The 21,586-nt window shown below is 38.7% G+C and overlaps 4 protein-coding genes across 22 annotated transcripts in view; 2 read left to right on the forward strand and 2 right to left on the reverse strand.

Annotated features, from left to right (window-relative positions):
- The window catches only part of LOC128259019 (klarsicht protein), a 123,409-nt gene that overhangs the window by 34,257 nt on the left and 67,566 nt on the right, over nucleotides 1-21,586 (forward strand). For 10 of the 11 annotated variants that reach the window (XM_052991091.1, XM_052991089.1, XM_052991097.1 and 7 more), the window contains 3 exons: nucleotides 4,188-4,996; nucleotides 6,842-7,093; nucleotides 7,211-7,372. In XM_052991091.1, the coding sequence (XP_052847051.1) occupies nucleotides 4,475-4,996; nucleotides 6,842-7,093; nucleotides 7,211-7,372 (936 nt within the window). In that variant the 5' untranslated portion in view covers nucleotides 4,188-4,474. The remainder of the gene's footprint in view (nucleotides 1-4,187; nucleotides 4,997-6,841; nucleotides 7,094-7,210; nucleotides 7,373-21,586) is intronic. The other variant, XM_052991090.1, reaches the window with a different exon arrangement.
- Nucleotides 1-21,586, reverse strand: part of LOC128259048 (uncharacterized) — a 367,779-nt gene that overhangs the window by 21,737 nt on the left and 324,456 nt on the right. The gene's annotated exons all lie outside the window — the stretch shown is intronic.
- Nucleotides 12,871-13,341, reverse strand: LOC128259057 (uncharacterized). The gene is made up of 2 exons (XM_052991187.1): nucleotides 13,239-13,341; nucleotides 12,871-13,177 (listed from the first exon to the last, which is right to left on the reverse strand). Exons 1-2 carry the CDS (start codon nucleotides 13,248-13,250, stop codon nucleotides 12,920-12,922), a joined length of 270 nt encoding a protein of 89 aa, XP_052847147.1. The 5' UTR covers nucleotides 13,251-13,341; the 3' UTR covers nucleotides 12,871-12,919.
- Nucleotides 13,811-14,296, forward strand: LOC128259055 (uncharacterized). Its single transcript, XM_052991186.1, has 2 exons — nucleotides 13,811-13,920; nucleotides 13,977-14,296. Exons 1-2 carry the CDS (start codon nucleotides 13,909-13,911, stop codon nucleotides 14,232-14,234), a joined length of 270 nt encoding a protein of 89 aa, XP_052847146.1. The 5' UTR covers nucleotides 13,811-13,908; the 3' UTR covers nucleotides 14,235-14,296.

Consider the following 21,586-nt stretch of genomic DNA (forward strand, 5'->3'; position numbering starts at 1 on the left):
TCTGGGGTCGACCAAGTGTCTGGCCTTAACTTTGCAATTAGAGATGGTAGTTCTGAGGGACTGTTATTAAAATATCTATATTTTCCAGTTTCACAGTTTGGTTCTTGTTGCTTTAAACAAAGAAACTATTGTTACATATATTTTCTGGTGAATAAAATCCTGATAAATAAAAATACCACCTCTATAAACGACCTTATCGCAACTTATTCTTACTCATGACTTCACACCTAAAAGCCAGCTGATGACTAAATTATGACCAAGAACGCAAACTTCGAAGACTTATTGTGACAAACTAAAAGTCTTATCTTGGCAAGGGCCCAAGATAATGCAATATTCTATATAATTGATTAAGTTTCGGGCCACTCGAGTGTCGCTCAATTACCTTATCAACTCTATCTAATCTCTGGGAACGAATAAAGTTCATCGAAAGAAACTGGGTAAACAAAACAATTGGTCTACCAATTGTTTGTACTTGATTCGGTTTAATTGGTCACATACTTTTTCAACGTGAAAATAATCTACAATTTAGTGAGTTTACATCCGGTTTTTCTTCTCTTTTGAGATGAACAAAAGTAGAGTAAATAAAGTGCAGAACGGAAGTGAGTAAAGATCAAAGTAAAGAGAAATGAAACAAAATGAAATGGAAAAGGTTTTGGTGCGAATCAGAACAATGAAAGTTTTGTTTTCGTTTTCAAAGAACTCTAAGAGGGAAATCAAAAGTGAGAATGAAATTAAAGCTTAAGTGCGTTTTTAATGTGTTTGAGAAGGGATTCAATTGAAAGCAAATACTTAAACGATTTGATCAGTATAAGTAGTACGTTTGTATTGCTTTTTCAAAGGAGAGTCACTCATGCGTTATCATGAATCAGTAAGCATTTAGCGCCCAAAGGCCTTGATTTTCAATTCCAACCACATTTAGGCAAAAAGATAAACACAAAGTTTTAAGATTTATGAACAGACACGCCAATGAAAATTGAAAGTTTTGCTTACCCAAAACAAGCGACTGTGACGTCTCCTGAAATAGATTCTATTGTCATCATTCCCGGCATTTTATAACGATGAACAATGAGCTCAGGCAGATTTACGAGCTTCTCGAAAGCAAAACTTCGTGTCTGGCATAGACAATGTGGAGGAACCTGCGATCTTGAAGACCGACCCCTTCCTTAAAAACCACTCCCCACAATCCACACATGTTTGTTGACTTCATTTTGGTTTCGTTGGCTTATTTATACGCAAATATTTGTCTATTTTTAGCCCTTTCTTTGGCTGTCCCTTCGCTTACTATGTTTATGCGATGAGCATTTCATGCAATCATTTCATGTATTATGATTAATTATGAATTTAACTTAAATGCGTGAAGTGGGGCAACCATCTTAACTATCTATAAATTAAGTGGCAACGCCATACGCAAAAGTAAGTAATTGAAGTTAAATTCTTCTCACTTTTGTAATTGTCTTTAATTGTTTTTGTCTCCATTAAACGTCATTGTACATTAGTTTTCCTGTTCACTTAAGCGATTACAAAAGTACTAATAATCAGCTAGAATAATAATACTAAAGATGCCAGACATGTAAATAAAGTTTGGTCTTTATTATTTTATGAATTGGCCTGTATCGCAGGGTTATTTTGATTTCATGTATTCAAGAAAACATGAAGTTCATAGCATAAACTTAGTATTTGTCTCCTCTTTGTGCTATTTAATGGCCTTTGCTTTGGCTTCTTCTTTTGCTCTGGGGTCTCCGATCTCTTGGGTCTTCGAGGTCTGTGGGCTTTGTGGCTTAAACTTTATGTTCCACATGTTTTGGTCGGGGTTTTTACTTTGGTTTCGCTTGAAAATCGGTTTTCTTTGGAACTTTGGTGCTATTACCGAATGTTTACAGGTGTCTTATGCAAGAGTTCAACAGGTGGACAAAATAAATGCAAGAAAAGATTCGAAAGAAAACTGAGCAAAGCCTAGTGAGTTATTATCTAAAAGTGTTAAATATTTGGGTAATGCATAATGGGGGAAATTAATTAGCATATTTTGTGGACTCTTTATCTGGGCTTTATTGTATAATATTGAAAGATTATAAATGCCCCATTCAAACTTTAAAGAGCCACTGATTGGGCATTAAAAATTATGATCATGTTGTTTAATCGGAATTCTGAGAATTTTTAAATCCAAATCCTGACTTATTAAATAACTTAGTTAAGCCTCTTAATTTTTCCAATTTCCTTGCGGAAGTTAAACGCCAAACCTATAAACCTGAAACTCAAACAAACTGGAAATTCGCCATTTCCCAAATGAATTGGTCGGAAAGGGGAGGACTCCCAGTGTTTTTTTGTACTTTTTCAACGCCTTTTCAGCAGTCTTTCGGTTGTAAGTCTAGTCACTGGCGAATCCCCATTTTGCATGCAGACCGAGTGGAAATTTGCATAAAAGGGGAAACTGTCGCCCGGCAACTATTCCTTAGTTCCATGAGTCATAAAGCTAACATTGGAGTTAATGGTCAGCACATAAAAGAGTTAAAGCCCTTCCCGCATTCATTACTTAATTATGTAATTAATATGCCTGAGACTCTGGCACAAAGTCATAAACATAATTTGCGAAAATATAGTTCTTCGAAGTGGAAGATGTAAAAGTTAAATATGCGATTAACTATAAATTATATGGGTTACATATGCAAGCATGCACACATATAAAAGCGGAAAAACTTTAATTTATGTGTGTTTAGGAAAGAAAATCGTTAAATTTTTATTGGTTTTTTTTTGTTACGGTAACGGTTAATAAAGTAGGTAAGTAATTTATAAAAAGTAAAAGAGATTTTAAAGTTATGTTATGGGAAGTTGTATTAAAATTTTAATGTTGGTGCTTTTTTATTATTTAATGGATTATTTATATTGAAAATCAATCTCTTCAATCGTAGGCTATCAACAGCCCTGTCATTAATGGGTTAATGCTCTGTTTGCGGTTTGTTTTGTAACGCTTTTTGTTGCCCAAAGACCTGAACAATTTTTTTTTGCAGCTCTTAGCATTGATCTGTGTTTTTTTGGGGCACGCCCTCCCCCTCAATTATTTCCACCACCACCCACTTCCAGTTGCCAATTTTATTATTAATTTTTCCCCACTATTTGCAGTGTCTTTCGGATCTGGCGCTCAAGTGGCTAAATGAACGCTTGCAGGCCAATTTTGGAATTGGACAACTCCACAGCCTTTTGGCCAGGAAATTTGCATACGAATATGGCCCACAAGTGTTTTCCGCGACTAATTTCGTATGAAAATTTGGTTGCGCCGCGATTAGAATCGTGTTCATTGTTTATATTTCTCGCTGTCCGGGAGTCGCTGGCCAGCTCTGAAATTAAGTAATATTTTGCATACGTAATTACTATAATTTCCCCCGGTTCCCACCGGCCCCCTTCCCGCTGCTATTATGTAGTAGCTGTCTGCGGGTTACAGTTGCTTTTAATTGCCGTTTACAGTTTCGTTTTGTTTACTCTGCAGTGGGTGTGATATGCGATATGAGATATAAGGCTGTGATAGGGCCACCGCACTCAGCTGAAGTTCTACGAGACTTAATTATGCTAATGCTGGAGGAGAATTGAGGGGTCACAGAGGCTGAGATAGAGGCTTCTTTCATCATCGCAAGTATGGTGCAACATCTGATAAGTCGCAAAGTTGATTTAACCAGACAAGGTAGAAATAAGACTCAGAAGGTACGTTTCTTGAATAAAGACATTAGGAAGTCTGGTAATACGATTATACTGGGATAAGAGCAACTAAATCTATATTTTAAGATAGTTGGAATAGGTTGTTATTTAAAAATTTATATTGTAAATGTTACTACCTCTATTAAGATACAATCACTGATCAGTTTAATTATCCACATAATAAATGCAAATGCTATCAGACCATGAGATCCGCCTAATGCAGAAAATGGGCCAAAGAAATGCTTGTAGGAAATGAATCCATATTATAGACGATCCCATGCCAATTTGCTTTCATCTTTTAATGGCTTGCCTATAGTAATAATACCCATCATTAGGAGAAGGGAAATGAGAAACGAATAACTGCTAATTATGCTGCCCCATGACGTGGTCCCTCGCTCATCATAATCATCATTTATATCGGCCCACCTATTTTTCCTCCTAATTTGTTCGATTTCCTTTTGACTAATGTGCAAATTTTCCTGCTCTTTGTTTCGTTTCAGTGGAATTAATTTAGATACGTGAAAACCGACATTTTATCAAAATAACGAAACAAGTATTTTGCATAAAAACGAACGGAAATCGAAAGGGACGCCCTGAAGGTCATTGTCAGAGAGCGGAACGCCGGCAACGGAACGGGAAACAATGGAAATGAGAGGAAGCCTGGCAGACATGCAAATTTCGGGTGACTTTTGAGGGGTTTGATTAACATAACACGCTCTCTAAATAAATAAATCGTATATCCCCACATGCACACATGGAAAACAAAGCCAAATAAAGTTGGAGAACAATGGAAGTGCAACACGAAAACGAAACGGGAAGAGAAGGGGGAGCCCCGAAATCAGAGAAAGAAGCAGGAGCGATGATAAGCAACCAAGAGACTGAAAAAGCGGCCATGAAAAAGGGTGGAAACGCAGGATCGGCAAGGGAATTGGAGTCCCCAAACGAAGCTACCACCACCCGAAATCAATATGAAGAAAACACAACGAAACCCATAAAACTGGATGGCATATTCGCCATACCAGCCACGCCCCCAAATAAGGTGGGGTTAATTACTAAATCGGCCAGCAGTAGCCGCAGTAGTTCCCTCAAGAAGCAGCGACGTGGATCGAGAGGAAAAACTAATTTGAATGTAACGGGAACGGAGAATGGAGTTCCCAAGAGCAACACTGGCACTAACAGTGTTGGAAACGACTTAATGAAGCAGTCGCAGTCCATGACGTCACTGCAGGCCTCGAATGAGGAGCAGCAGGAGCGTCGTGACGTCATCCAGGCCAAGCTCCATTTGGAACGGCCCTACAACAGCCTCAAGGTGAGTGATCCCAAAAATGGTCATGGATATTTGTGGGGGAAGAGAGGAGGTACAACAGGTATTCGTCAGGTAATATTGTAGCTACATACTCGTGTGTGCGCATAAATTTGCAATTGATCATATGCCAGTTAAGCTTGATACCCTTTCTTAGGAAATAACAGAATATTAACCGATATTACCTACATATTTGGCAAAGTTCAAAAAATGGGAAAACATAAATGAAGGTTTGCTTGACCTTTCTCCGAGGTTGGGGTCACCAATAACTGAAGTCTACTCCTGGTAAATTTTTTTAGCTAGGGTATTTACAATTTTGCATTTACTTTAGTAAAAAAACTCCTCCATCTTTTCGTACCTGTTGTACTTTTAGCCTTCGTTCCACACGCTAACGAGTTTGGTCTCTAAAAATGACAAGCGGCCGTTAGAATTTCTTGGTCCCCTAATGGTATGTCTTAGTGTGTGTCTGTGTCAACGGAAATTGCTTTAATAAATTATTAATAAATTTCCCGATTACCATGCCTTTATGCAACCGAGTTGCAACGGTTAAATGTGCAACTAAGTTGGCGCCACTGGCCATGTACACAAATTGCTAATTTATGCTTTAAACTGGAAAGTAAAACAGGCATATGTTCTACGCAAGCTGAAAATTTTCCCATTGCTCAGGAATGTGCATTGAAAATGCTGCTAGCTCACACAAGGCTGGTTGTTTTATGATTGTAATTTAGAAACATTGCACTGGAATATTGATTATTTTACTGTTTCATGCATAAATTCAGAAAACGATAAAATCATATAACAAATGTGGTGATTTAATTTTTTTTTTAATCGCTTTAAATGTAAATGTTTAATAACAGTAATTATTTTTCAATTTTAATAACGGAAGAAGGTGTGTCAAAATCTTTTAAATAAAACTTATCAGCGTGGGCCCAACACGAAATCTGCATACCAAATAGTTTTGCCCCAGTTCTCATAGTTTTCGAGATACATGAACTTTATTCTTTGATAAAAATCTGTTGATTTTTACAAGACCAAGACCACAGAGATATTTTTTCAAGGCCTCCAGGTGTCACAGCTTGCATATTTCACAGCTTATTTGGCGGCAAACTTTTCTTAGTCACTGTAGGCGAGTTTTTGCTTGAAATGCGAGTCACTCGGCGTTAAATCCCGCCCCACACCCCGTTTTCTACCTTACTGCTGCTGCTGCTGCTCATTCATTTAATCAATTACTCAAATCAGACGAAACAGCAACCAGTCATTCCATCTATTCCATTCCATCCACCATTTCATTTACGATTTTCAATTTCGTTTGCTTTTGGGACTACGATTGCATTACGATTGTGTAAATAAGGAATTTCCTTCCACGATTTCTTACTGAATCGGGGACTTTCTTGGACAAATGAGCAAAATGCATTAATTAATTGCGCGCGCTTTGCAATTTGAAGTGAACGAAAACCAGTTTTTATAGCGGCCTAGAGCCGGCAATCTGAATCGCCAGCTCCCAAGATGGCCAAAGCATATTGTTTCGGCCGTATTTGGCACGCCTCAAATTACTTATTTATTAACAACTTTTAGCGGTGTCCCCCTTCTCCTTTTCCATAATTATTTTTTTTGCTTCTGTTTGGTCTTTGCCACCTCAGCGGCTTTAATTTGAGGTGCTTTAAATCAATCAACATTTGTCAACATTTATTTGTGTATTCGCTTGCAGAGGGTATTGTTGTTCTAATCAGTAGTTTGTTTGGGGCTTTAAAACAAAAAATAATAGTTTTATATATAATATAATTTTATTTATCCACAAATATAGAGAAAAAATGTTGGCTCAAATTTATAAATTTTGTACTTAAATTTCAGAAAAACTCGCATAGCAATAAAATGCACCGTTATTCGTGGGGAAGCGGAAACAGTCAGTGTAGTTCCACCAGTCTACACAGCAGCGCCACCTTGGGCCTGGGCTCCTCTGGCAAAGACGACCTCTGGGCGGCCATTCAAACGAACTACAACTACATCATGGACACGAACCTTTTGGACACATGCAAAGAGGCGCGCTGTGAGATAGAGGGCGCTGCAACAGTCTTGGAAAAGTCCAGCGAATGCAGCTTTAAGGTGAGTGCGAGGCGACATCTGTTGTTCAGTTTTTTATTGTATAATAAATACTAAATATGTTATGAATGTAAATTGCTGTTTGTATACGTTCAATTAACTATTTAAATAATTAAACAGATGCTTGATGAGACCCAACGACCAGAAGGTCTCTGTGAGGATCCCAAGGAGTTGCGGAGATGGTTGCGTGAAATGGAGAGTAAATTGGAGACTTCGCCGACAATCACAGAGCTGACTTTGTTTGGCAACGCGGAATTGCAGCGCCATCTAGCAGTGCACTCGGTGAGTTATGAGTTTTTATATGAATCCATTTTTAAAGGATACTTTGAGGCTTAAATTAACATTGCCTACTTTTCTGCACGAATTGTCCGTTTACACCTGGGTGTTGGTTTGGTAAAGCGTTTAAATCGTTTAATGGAATTCAGGCGCACAGACCATATTATACGAAGAAATTAAAACTTTCCTCTTTTCGTCGATATCCTCTTCTGATAAGATACAAAAATTATATTTCCTAGAATATTCAGAAACCTTAAGCTTTAAATCAATGTCTTAGTATGGTTGAGCCAACAAAATGTTTATTTTTATTTATTTAATTAAATTGACAATAAATTAAATTAAAATAATTTATAGGACTAATTTTAATGAATGCAAAATTCCAAATAAACTTTTTTTATAAATTTTTTAAGCACATACTAGCGATACAAATTTTGACAACTGCCTTTCAAAAATATATAATAATCGCGCGTCAGGTAAAAGTGTACCAAAAACATGAAGAAACAACACAAAAAAAATGCAATTTTACGCATTTTATTATATCGTTTTTCTTTGGCCCCAATGACTTGAGTTTTTTGCCCCTTTTCCTCAGCTTTGTTTGAGTTTTCCCTCTCCAGCGGCTTCCGTTAGTGCGTTTCGAAATTGTGCAACTAGTTTTGGATCTTAACCAAATAAAAAAAGACCGAATCCGTCAGTCATTCTCATTGCCCCCGCCTCCTGTTCAAATCCTCTCCGTCCCCCCAAACCATTGACTTCCCCTTGAAAATCAAGACAACAATGTTCCCTTGTTTTTTTCGCTCTTTTTTCTTTTTGTTACGAAAATTTATTGAGCTGAAAGTGAAAATTGCTGCGAGGAAGAGGAAAGGGGTCTTGAGATAACCTCCTCGAACCTCTGGTTGATAATTGGCATTCGGACGTTTGTAACACCTTCAATCGAGAGTGAATTCGACGTCTCTCTGAATTGCCCACAGATTTGTTTTCTGCGCTTTTCGGTTTCGGTTTTGGTTTTCTTTTTCGTATTTCTTTGATTTAGGGGGATTTTTATCTGAACAATATTGTCTATAAACAAGGCTCTGCTCTGGGCTCAACATATTATGTAATTGTGTGTGAGTTGAGTTGGGAAAATCTAAGACGGAAGAGAGTCTCAAGCCTTGGTCTCCGCCTTTGGCTCTGATTTGTGTCGGTTTAAATTGAGCTTTGACCGTGACAGAAGTTAATCGGTGCAAGGAGGGGTGTTGCATAAGATATATTCATTGGGGAATTCTAATAAGTTAAAACTTTTATTTACCTTTATTAAAACTTCCTCATTTCTTATGTTAAAAGTCTACAGAAAACTACTTTCATTACCCATTTTCTTGACCCATTCAGGAATTGTGACTTTTTTGGCTAATTGAAAATTCCTTTAAAGTTTTTAAACAATGGAATTCCACCAACGCATTCGCTCCTTCTCCTTCTCTTTTAAACTAAAACCTAAGCGAAAAACACTGCCGGCCACGAGCCAAATGAAAGTAAACAAAAACCAATATTTGAGTTTGCATTGTGGGCAGTTAGCCAAAAACTTGGCTCGCTAAACTCCGTCTGGTTGCCCCTGATTTACGACAATTGTTTTGTCACGTTGTCGATGGGAGAAAGAGAGAGCCTCACAGAGCTTATAGAGGTAGGGTAGAGGTAAGCCTAAGCTAGTATCGACCGACGACGGCAGCACCAAATGTCAATTGCCCAAAATGGTTAAACATATTTCCAATAAGTTGTTAGGCGTTTGTCTCTGTCAATTGTTTGTGGCTGCAGTTGTTGCTTCTGCAGTTCCCGGGGGCGGAGACACGCATTCAGTGCCCCAAAACCAAACTGTTAACTAGAGTTCCAATACCCAATTCCGATTCCACAAACCGATCAAGCCCCACAAACGCAATCAAGCCCCACAACTACAGCGACAACTACAGATACCCACAGAGCAAATGGAAAGGCAGCCGGGGAAGATGGAGTTCGAGATTGGATTGGGAATCGAGATTGAGATTGAGATTGAGAGATGATCGCCGTGAAGTAAAAACCAAAATTTGTCAGCTGCCGGACAATGTAAATGGCCATAACGAGCTGAGATCTCTGCTGCCGTTTCCCCAAGGAGCTGACTGAAATCTCCTTTTTAATTGAAAGCCAGCCCAAAACACAGCGAAGCCCAGTGAGAATAACTCTATAGATTTGGCCGAAACTTGAAATTTATTTGTAATACGTGGGAATATGTTGTAGGAAAAAGTTTTGAAAAGATGTGGAAACTTAGTTTTATGCTACTTATAGAAATTTGATTTTTTTTAGGAAACAAATTTGACAATTTTATAAATTGCTTTCTAATTGAGAACTAAACTCATTGAAACCTTTTTTACCAAATTTTTGAATTTTACTTTTTAATCAGTTTTTATACTTTGTATTATTTTCAAAAATGAAATATTTGAGAGTCCTGCTTAAAGGAAAACTTAACTTCATTATAGGAAATTGACATTTAAATTTAAATGTAGGCAATGTCAAGTAATGTAAATATAAAATTTTCGATGTTTGTCTCTCCGGATAAGATCTTTGACAAGTGTTTGCTTTTAGGGGTTTTCTCTTAACCCCTCACCACCTGACGGCCACAATGAGTTAGGCATTCGCTGTTCTGGTCAAGTGAAGCGTAAACAATCATGTTCCCTGTCGCCTGCAACGACAGGATGTCTTTGTTTTCCAACGAACTGGGGCCACCAAAAATGGTCAAGACAAGCAGCAGCAGCAGCAGCAGCAGCAGCAGCATGACAAAAGCGAGAAAATAAGTTTGTTTTTCTCTGGCTTCCCTGGAAAAGCCGCAGGAAAAGTGAAGGTGGCGCAATTTAGACTATGGTCGCGATTAGCTAAGAGCTGCGACCATATAATCGCATTGACAATTTCGGTTTCGTGTGCGGGAGTCGAGGAAGTGCTCCACTTTATGGCAGTCATAATTTCATGTTTCATGCCTCGATAGGATTTCGAATTTCGATTTGCTTTGCTTTGGTTTGGTTTGGTTTGGTTTGGTCGGCCGCTTGTCCGATTCTATCGAATGGGTGTCCATTGTGTTTGCTGCAATCTCCCTCCGCCAGATTTGCATAACAAATGCTGTGCTGGCTGTAACCTTTCGCCCAATAAGTTAGCCCCAGTCTGGACTCGAAGTCCGACTTACTTGGATGCAGCGGACCATATGGCCAGCTGCAGTTGCTGGGCGGCAATAAAACATTTACCACCGAATTAGCCCAGCCGGAGAGTAGTTAGCCCAAGTCCGAGTCACTTGAAATTCAGTTACAGCCCAGTTAGTTCGCTTCGGTTATAGTTCAACTTTCGCGTTAAATGAACCTTTAAATAAACTTTCCATTTTATTTGCCATCGTTTAGTCGTACGCGGGCCTTCCTGAAATGTAATTGTGAATTTATTTAGCAGTTGGGGTGTCGATAAAAGGTCATTAGGGGATTAAATGGCATCTCAAATATATTTATTATGTATAATTTTATGGAAATTCTTTTTATTAACAAATCACAAAGCTATTAGGGATCAAAACTTGTTAAACAAAAAGGGGTTTTATTGTGTTTAATATAATAAAATTATAAAAACATAAGCTATACTTAAAAAAAGATTAGGGGAGTGCCACAGAAATCACTCGCGTTTTGAAATCAAAAGTATTCACCAAAAAAATTAACGTCGTCTTTGGAAATAAGCTCAACGAACTGCTAGATATGGAATTTATTGTTGCATACTATTTCACACCTTTTTATCTAGTTTAAAAACATTGGTGATTTCATAAATTGTCATTTGAATAAAGTTGAGTAAATTATAAATATATTATTAATTTGTAACCTTCAATATTATAAATAAACATGATTAATTTTATGATGCCATTAGGAAAAAAAACCATAAAAGCTAAAGTTTTACCAAAGTATACCCCCGTTGTAAAACTCGAAAATGTTTGACTAACAACCATTTAAACAGGTCTCCCACTCCACTTCAATCAAACACAACAAATGCCAAAGCAATCCAATCTCCTCTTATCGTTAACAATCGGATCAGAAAACCTTTCTCTACTTCTCAGATCCGAAACACGCCCAATTTCATAAGAGAATAACACACGAGAAAGAGATGGCGGAGGGTCTCTCAAGTTCAATTGAGTTTCACTTTTATTTTTTCGTGATTTAAATTAACAATTAAAGCGGATAATTAACAAAATGAAAACAAAAACAGGCACACCAAATCGAAGCCAACTCCTCCAGAGCGAGCCAATGAAAAATATTATTACAAACTGGCGGATAATTTATCAAATGAACTGGGGATCTTGGGTAGCCGCCTGATGACGATGAAGTCATTACCACAGACAACAAACCGCACAAAAGGAAAGACAGGCCCACAAAAAAAAGTATAAAAAAACTATTAAAAACAAAAACTACGTCACATGTGAAGCGGATCAAATGATTTCGTCATAATTGAGCAGCAAATTACTATTTTACCCCTCTAATAGAGCTATAAAATTGCGAAACTCTGGGCGAGAAATTTATTTTAAGCCGTAAAAGAAGTGGCACTGAAATGGTAGCAGGCTGAACTGAAACCAAAAACGAAATGAAATGTGGGGAAAATTAAGAAGAAAAAGCTAACAATAAATCTTTTGGCAACAGGAAAAAACAAAAGCAGCCAATTCAAAAAAAAGCCACCAAAAGCATGATCACAAAATTGACTTTCGAACACAATTTATTTTTATGTTTTCTCTGTTTATTTCTTGGGTTTTCCGAACCACTTGAGAGTTTTTCTAGCCAGCGATTTAATAACCCGAATAAAGCCCGAATAAAAAACAATGAAAAATTCATGTACGATCCATTCAGGTTCATCATTAACACGAAGATCGAACCGCAATACCGGGGGAAAAGGGAAAGGCAAGGCGGTTGGTCTCAGTCTCTTATTTTCCAGCGGGACTCGTAGGCTTTGTCGCCACTTTAATTGGCTCAAATTAAAGACGAGCTTGGGATTGGGTTTCACAAAAACGAAGACGGACGGAGAGGAAGATGCAGCCAGCTGCAGTTTAGAGGCGTTACTTTATTCCGCTGATTAATGAAGAAATTTTCTCTGCAAGTTTGCCACCTTGTTAACGACTTTATGTGTGACTATTCGCAAATAACAAAATGAGCGAGGTGAAAATTAAATTTAACAAAATGTCCCATAAAATGATCAGCGGACCATTGGAACAGCTTAAGTATGTGCGGAGCCATAAAACAGTTTAAGATGGTGTAAAATGTTAAAAATGGAAAGTGCCTGACTTTAAAAGGGAGTTTAGCCCAAAGATTGGCCATATTTTAGAGTTTCAGACACTTTTTTCAAGCATTTTTAAAATGTGTTTATTAGGATCACAAAAAATGTCACATTTTCCACATTATATTTTTGGTAATATGTTTTCAACTTGTTTTTAATAAACCTCGACTCCTTAGTTCACGCTCCAGATAGTAAAAAAACACATACGATTTTCTTTGTTAATTTAGTTTATTTTTGCCGAGTCTATATTTGTAATGATTTTTCGAAGATCTAACCGTGGTAGATGTGGTGTCCGTAGGTGGGAACAGCGTAGGACTTAAGAACGGGGACATGCTGAACCACTGGGACATGCTTCACGACAGGAACATGCTGAACCACTGGGACATGCTTTACCACCGGAACCTGCTTCACCACCGGAATATGCTTCACCACGGGAACCACATGAGCCACAGGAACGACTCCATAAGAGGGCTCAATGTAGCCAGGAGCAGCAAAAGCCATCGCGAAAAGGGCAAAAATCACAGCGATCTGAATATAATATGATAAGTTAACGCACATCAAAGAAATTCTTTAATCTTCTTTTACTTACAATGCGGAACATTTTGAAATATTTTTCTTTTTAATTTGAAACTTAAACTTTGAGTTTATCACACTTGTGTTTTGGTCGGACGACTGTTGTTGAATGACCATCCGTGGCATCATTATATATAGTAGTTAACATCTTAGCCAAAAAATAGCCCCCAAATGACTTCTGTTCGAGCGCCACGCGCCAAACCAGTTTAATTATATCCAATTTGAAAATAACTTCGGATAATGCGCATTCTATTTTGTTTCATCTCCGGCGGCGAACTTCCCGTTATCGGTCGTTATTGTTCAACCATTGGACATAATCCCCATTCAATAACTCTCCAATTGTGTGCAGTCTTTAGATCCGTTTGCCTATTATTGTTTACTTCCCAAGATCATTGCCATAATATCGATCGACTTCACGCGCTTGTGATGATCGCCGAGAACCAAGGTCACAAAAGACCTTTATGAAGACGCCTCTGGGTCAACTGATAAATCCATTCTCTCAATTAAACCAAAGAATTATATGAAATCATGGCTAAACATGTTTGTTTGTTCAGAAGTCATAATTGCTTTGGTTTTTGGCTATATAAAGTAACTTATGCGTTGCTCAATCATCAACAGTCGTCCGACTAGCACCCAAGTGACAATATCTTAAAGTTTAGGATTCTCATCCAATACAATATACCAAGATGTTTCGCATTGTAAGTTAAAGGAAAGTCATCCTTTGATGAGCGTTAAGTTTTCATATTCCATTTAGATCGCTGTGATTTTTGCCCTATTCGCGGTGGCTTTTGCTGCTCCTGGCTACATTGAGCCCTCTTATGGAGTCGTTCCTGTGGCTCATGTGGTTCCCGTGGTGAAGCATATTCCGGTGGTGAAGCAGGTTCCGGTGGTAAAGCATGTCCCAGTGGTTCAGCATGTTCCTGTCGTGAAGCATGTCCCAGTGGTTCAGCATGTCTCCGTTCTTAAGTCCTACGCTGTTCCCACCTACGGACACCACATCTACCACGGTTAGATCTGGAAAAAAACGAGTAATGACATGGCATAAATAAACTACAAACTAAATGATACAAAATATTAATCTATTTTATTTTTATGATAGAAAATAGCCATTTTAACGTGGCATATTTCTGTAAGGAAAAACATTCAAAATATGTGCTGGAAGCCTTTCTATGCGCTTCGCATCCAACAAACCTCAGATCAATCAAACACATTGAAGAAGAGTTCTAATGAGTGTATAACACATCGTGAATTTTTTATAGAAGTCCCAGCTGTAATGCATATTTTCGCATGTCTCGGCAAGTTGCTTCTTGGCAAAACCCATTAAGATCTGCCATAGAATTTGCTTTCGTCTCGTCTGATTGGAAATTCTTCACGCGATCCGCAAATGCGCCAAAATCTGGCACACAAATGTGTTTTCCTTTGATTTTGTTTTTGTTTTGGCCTAGGGGCTTGTAGTTTATTTGGTACGGATCGAGTGATAAAAGCCAAATGTGCGCTTCGTTCCAGGCACCCGAAAGATCCAGAGATTCAGCCGTTGCGTGGAACACATTTGGCAGGCTGTTCAAAATTGACTCTTTGGACTGACTGAAAGTGATTAATGAATGCTGAGGGGGGGAGTGAAAAGAGTTGAGAGTATCTATGAGATACGTTTTAAACGGTAGTTAAAATCTGCCCAACACGCGAGAGAAAGAGCTTGCTGAAGTTGCTGAGTGAAATGTTTGCCGTTGGCATTGAAAAACTTCTATGAAGTAAAAAAGGGGAAGGCTTTTCTTGCCGTTGACCCACTTTTGGCAGACAGACAAATTTATTTGCCTTGGCTGGATGGGCTCTGCAAAGAATTGTTAACAGCAATTTAGTGTCTCTGCGCTGCTAAGTGTATTTTATTGTTTGCCAATTGCTGTTGTTGTTGTCTTGTTAACGCTTTTTATAGCCGCTTTTTGCTTTTCGGCCAACCCTATTTGTCGACTCTTTCTCCCGGTTTGCGGCTGCTCTATGCAGATGTATCTCTCAGATACATTCATTAACTTGTTTGCAGTTGCAGTTCCCCTGCTTCCCCTCGCAGGTGATTTATGCTTTGTCCAGCTTTTGTTTGCATATTTAGACATTTCCTATGTGTTGTCACCTCAATTTTTTCCCCTGCACTTGCTCAACTCAATTTTTTTTGGTTTTTATTTTTTTATTTTTTGACTAATTAAAATAACGAGGTAATTGTGCAGTTATGAGGAGTGTCTTAAAACGGGTGAAAAAGTGGAAGATTGTGTGAACATGGCAGACCTCAAATCTCGTTATAACTATGAATATGCATTGGGGCTTGATGAGATCTCCACTTCCCTCTCTCTGTGTTGTAAAGAAGTTGAAGGCGTGCCAAGGCAATTAGTTTGGAGCTGGGCCCTTCAATAGAAGAAGCCTCTAGGGCTCTTTTGGCACGTTGTCAGCAGGTGGAAGATGCAGGGGAGGACAAACAGCCTCAATCAGGCAATCACTTGGGGCGAAAACTTGTTCTCCACACCCAATGCAACAGGGTTCTGTATTCAAGATGGGCTCATAAATCGAATAAGTTACAGGCAGCTTGTGACTTTAATAGTTCGCACTTTAATAGGAGTGCAGAACGTGTTGGATAGTTCGTTAAGATGATGCTTTTCGAAGGCATGTTTTAACTATTGTAAATAGTTGAAGAACACTAATAAAAACTAAATTTTACTCTTATTTAAGTGGTTTGCACCTACTCAAAGTTTAATTGATGATTTTGAATTGTTGAGAGAGAAACCCTATTATTAATCGCATTTGAAAAGGTTTAAACCATTCCTAAAAACTTAATTATACTTTTTTCAGGTTTATAAACAATAAAATTTTATGAATTATTGAAAGGGAAATGTCAAATGACCTAGCCTCCCCTAGTTCTATATTAAAACTCCCATCTTGACTCTCCCCTGATCGAATTTCCCGCCCATTCTGGCTAATTCGTGATTGTTTTACCAATCTTTCTCCATACACACACTGTTGTGCACACTTTGAGAGCACTCTCGACTGGCAAACATGGCTTGGCCGATGTCATCCATCTACTTCGAGTTTGTTTTGTGGTGCAGCCAACAAACATCAAATAAGGGAAAAACTTGTCAGCCTCGCACACGTTTCCTTCTTCTGGCTTTGGATGGCTTCTTGGAAAAGCGGGGCCGGCGCAAGAATCTCTTCTATTTCCTTGGGAAATATTGCTGGCATTCGAGTGCGTTGTCTTTGATTCTGATATCGAGCTGGGGATTCTGGCCGCTGCTCTCGTTTCGTTTCGATTCGAAAAGATGAGAATAAGATCTTTTTAAAAGGCAGGCGACGTTGCTCTGTGATCCACTTTGTCAAGGCGCGTGCGAAGACCGCAAATCGATGCAGGAAATCCGATTTGTGGTAAAAGTTTTTCTTTTTTTTTTGCTCTCCCCAGTTTTTCTTATCTGAGTTTTGCTTTACTTTGGCAAGTTGCCGTTTAAAGTTGTTGCACTAAGTAGAAATATGTGCAAAACGGTGGTTGTGGGGCTTCTGGGAAATCAAAGCCGGTGGTCTCGAAAGGCGGAAGAGTGGTGGGGATGTAGGTGGACGAGAGGTGCCAAGTGTTAAGGGTTGCCGGGGGTTAATAGTCGTTAAACTTCGACGGGGGTCAGTGGCTTACCAGGGTCTAAGGATATTTGAGATGGGGAGTTTGGTTGGAGTATAAACTGCAAATGGAAAAGACAAGCTATCAAATTAAAAAGTCGACTTACGGGGGGTTATCTTAGTTGTAAATACAATTACTTTACTTTTATCTTAACATTTTAAGCTCCTATTGTAATTAAATGACTTAAACTTGTTTGATATTGTGAGAAGTTTTCTTTGAAAATCAAGCAAGAGACTGCACTTTACTAAATCAATAAAAAAATAAAATGTGAGTATCTAAAATAGTAAATAAATCTACCGGAGATGTCTTTAACATCCCTAATACCTGAGCCACTTTTTACCGATTTTACTTTACTTTTATTGCCACAAATAAAAACCGTCGTTTCACATACTGTTACCCACCTAATTTAATTTATATCTTTAATTGAGCTCTATAAACAAATAAATGAGAAAGTCAGGATATTCGAGAAAATGCTTAATCAAGACACTTGAAATTGAGATTTCTTTTCCGTCTGCACAACGAAATCTTCTTCCATTCAACTGCAGCCTTTCTTCTCAACTATTGACTATCATCATTAAGGCAAATCCTCAGAGCCTCTAAGACAATCTGATCGTTTTATGCAAATGATCCTCTAATCTTTGAGCGTTTCTTCCCGTACTCCTGCGCCATCACGAAGAATAGCAATTCGTCATTATGGCAAACAAAGATCGAAGACCAGTTTTCACCTCCATCTAATGATCTGTACCTCATTTATCCTGATCCGCTGTGATCCGCTTGTAATCAATCCCCATTTCAGCCAGGGGCAAGTTCAAGTTGCCAGTTCTCCAAAGCGATTTCTACGGTTCCTTTATGATCTCGAGTTTCATCCTTTCCACTTCACCTGGCTTGAGTGGGTGGCTCGACATAATGGTGGGATCTGCCGTTATTCGGCTGTATCCCGACTATAACCACAGCTGCAAATAAAATAAGAGTCGACTTCAACACTCGACTTGGCTTAATGCAAAGTGCCGCTGAAGAGATGTGCGTGGGTGGGCCCACATGGGAACACAACTGGGTCTGCGACCGAGACTCCAGGTACACTTTGAGATTTCTCCACTCCGAAAAAAAATGTTCGAAAACGTTTGCGAGATAATATTATCCATAATTTTCAACATCACTAATTGACTCAACTTTTTACATAGGTACAGAAACACAACAGACTCTGAAAATACAAAAAAATTAACCGCGAATTCGTAAGAAAAAACCAAGTTGCAAGTGGCATTAATTATTAAAAAATCTCTAGATTTAAAATTTATTATCTGCGATTACTTAATTTCTAATTTTTCTAATCTTTTTCTGATCTATGTTAATTTAAACTACCAAATCCCTCTAAAACTTGCTATCATTTTTTTTTCAGTGGCGCTTGTGCTTCATTAACACTCTCTGCTCGTTTGCCTGGGTCTTTCCTTTTTGTTTGCCGCAGTTTTTGACACCAAACTTGGAGTCACTTCAAAGCCCTGGCGATTAATCTTGAGTGCTGGTGGGGAAACGGAGTGTTGCTTCCCAGCCAGATCTTCTAGATCCGGTCGTGTCTGCAATTTGCGGGCATTTTGTTTTGCATTACCCAAGATTCTGTGCTGTGGCAAACAACAAGCAACTCATTTGCCACTTTTCACACCCTTGAAGCGGAGTTTTCACTTCTCTTTGGGTGAGCTTCAGCTTTAGCTTTAGCCGCAAATGGAGAAGCCGCCTCATAAATCATCGCCCAGGCCACCGGTGGGCGTCGTCCAACGTCCATTATTAGAAGTGTGCGCAGGCGCAGGCGCAGCTGCTCCCCCTTTATTTTCCCCAACTCATTTTCAGCTGCAAAAGTGCCAAAGAATTGTACAAACTTCACGGCTGATTTGGGGGATATATGCCCAGCCATACACTATATATACTGTTTACCAGATTGCCCACCGATTGTAGAGCACTGGGTCAAGTCAGTCAGTCATTCAGTCACTCAGTCAGTGAAGTGTGAATTTCTAAGGAAATTGCTTTATTGTTCGCTGATTGAAATCAATTTGGCGTGCGAATAAGATTTTCATATCCCCCAGATCCACAGAGATCCCAGTCCCGTAGACTTAGTAAGACATTTCGGTTCAAGAGTTCATTAGACTGAGCGGTTTTTGTGGCTCCTTCAATATGTATATGATTAGGATTGGGTAATAATCGCTGGGGAGGAGCTTTCGGGCCATCGAAGGTAAATGGGGATCAACGATTCGTCCAACTGCTATTATGGTTTGGCTTTTGCGGAAAGTGCAGGGCAATGAAGAGTGGCAAATGTTAGTCGGTAAGTCGGTTGGGTAATGTCGAGTCTGGTTAACCGTAATAACCATTAGGCGGATGCGAATTGAGGTCAGCCAGGTATTCCTCGAATTAGGTTCAGGGATCGTTGCGGGATTTGCTAAAAAGTTTCATTGAAGATGGCTTAATTCGAATTAAGCTATAAATTATAATGATTTGGGTGAATATTTGTAATAGGCACGATTTCGTTAAATTGAACAAAAAGCAAATGGTATACATAATTGTTTGAGTTTGATCTTTAATAGATAGATGAGGCATTTTATATGCAATATTTAGATGATGACACACCTAAATTTAATAGATCATGATGTACATTGTGGCCTCTACTTATTTAATATGAATCATGTTTACTTTTCGCTCTACATTGTGCAACTCTCGAGCAGAAAGCGATACCAATTATCGAATTACCATCGCCAGCCAAAAGCAATTTCTTTTCTTCTCCCATTTCTCATTGGATTCTTGCCGCTTTGGTTCAGTTTTCCTCCTGCTCACCTTTATGGCCCAATCGATCAGAGCCAATGGGCAATAACTTTGCGGCCAACGCAATGCGGCTGCAGTTCGATTATTATTTTTATTGCTCCAGCAAACTTCTGAAGCCCAGGGTCCCCTTCTATACTTTATATATATATTGTAGTTTCCCGCCTCTTCGCTGTTTGTTCGCTGCTGAACAGGAGTTCCTTCTATCTCTTCCACATTTCCAACGTTCTTTCTTTCACCGCCAAGTTGTGAACAACACGCAGGGGAAACAAAAATTGGCCGGGAAAATGCGGAAAATGGCTTTGGCCGCACCGCGAAATTATGCCTCGAAATGGAAAATGGAAAACGCATTTTCTGTTATCATCTGCCGCGCATCTGCCGAGAACATGAAAGTTGCTGTCGACTAGAAAAGCTGAAAAGCTTCAGCTTCCCGAAGATCGCTGGTGATGCTCTGAAAAGAGAGCTGAACACTTGGCAGAAGGTGACTGCAATCTTTGAAGGGGGAAAGTGAGACCGTAAGTCTATGAGAATATAAGTGAATTATTCTCCGTGAAATACCCTACAAATGGAAAAAATGAGCTTAAAGAAAATATATGTCCTGAAAACAAGTTTTCTGTTTAATATTTTATTGGGTGTGATAAAACAAATCAAGTAATTCTTTCAGACACTTTTATGTTGTTGCTTCCTGTTATTTGGCGCCAATAGAAGGAATCCTTACATGTAATAAATGGCTTGTTTTTCAATACTTTTTACTAAATTTATTTTTTTACTTAAAGAGCATTAGTCAATTCGCCTTGGAATAGTTTTTCGCATCCTTGTTGTCTTGCCTATGCTTTCATTTTCCAACTGCCAAGTGGGCATGCCGAGGCAATTCACTTTTCTGTTTATCATGAGTGGAAATTTAAGTTATATTGTCTGTTTGCGAGAAGGCAGCAGCCAGAAGAAAGCCAGCCGAGAATCGGAAAAGTGGCTGAGCAAACAATCCTCGACTTATTGCAAAGAGATTGCAATTATGGCAAAAGACCAGAAATAAAAATAAAATAAAATAATTTTTCTACATCCAGTAAGCCAAACTTTCGTGTGGTTCATAAAAATCGAGCATTCAAATCTTGACAATTAGACATCAAACTGGGTGGCAGATGCTGGAAGTTTACTGCCGTTTTCATGAAGGTGGGAGGCTTTTCTTACCTATAACTCTTGATGAACGTGTGGGAGGAGAAAGCAACTACTTTGCGGTTGAACCCAAAGCAAAAAAAAAGACAGGGAGACAAAAGCAGACAAAACAGTAAATGCTGCCATCAATTAGACTTCCACCTCAATGGGGTTCCAACGGGAATAATGGGTGCAACGGTGGCAAGGAGACCTCAAACTCAAGCTCGGGACCTTGCGCTTCAAACTTCAATTAAATGCTGAAAATCGTGCATAGACAATATTTATCAATCACCATTATTCTAACTGTATCTCTCGCTTGGACAAGACGAACGACGAACTTCACTGAACTGACGACGCTGGGAGACTGTGTTCTGTATTTAAAAAGGCAGTTCAATTTGTCTAGAGATGGCACTCTATTTGTATGGGCTTAAGAAATGTGTTGTTTCTATTCATTTATTTTAATTAGTTTGTTTCAAGTTTGTTTCATGTTAAGAAAAAACAATAAAGTGTTAGTTACGGAAAAATTGGCTTGAAATAAGCTAACGGAAGTGAACAGTGTACAAGTTAAAAGAACCAAACTACTAAAATACTAAAAAGTTTGTCAATATGCGCTTATGTCATGCTGCCAATGCGCTTAGGCACTGGCAATGCTGCCAATGCGCTCAAAATAATAATAATAATAGTAGTTTTTCGAAATTCCTTTGCCTTAAGACCGTGTCACGTACCCATCTCGATTCGCATTTTCTGCACTTCCCAGTTTCGACCGC

The sequence above is a fragment of the Drosophila gunungcola genome (assembly GCF_025200985.1).
Source record: "Drosophila gunungcola strain Sukarami chromosome 3L unlocalized genomic scaffold, Dgunungcola_SK_2 000005F, whole genome shotgun sequence".
Taxonomy (NCBI): domain Eukaryota; kingdom Metazoa; phylum Arthropoda; class Insecta; order Diptera; family Drosophilidae; genus Drosophila; species Drosophila gunungcola.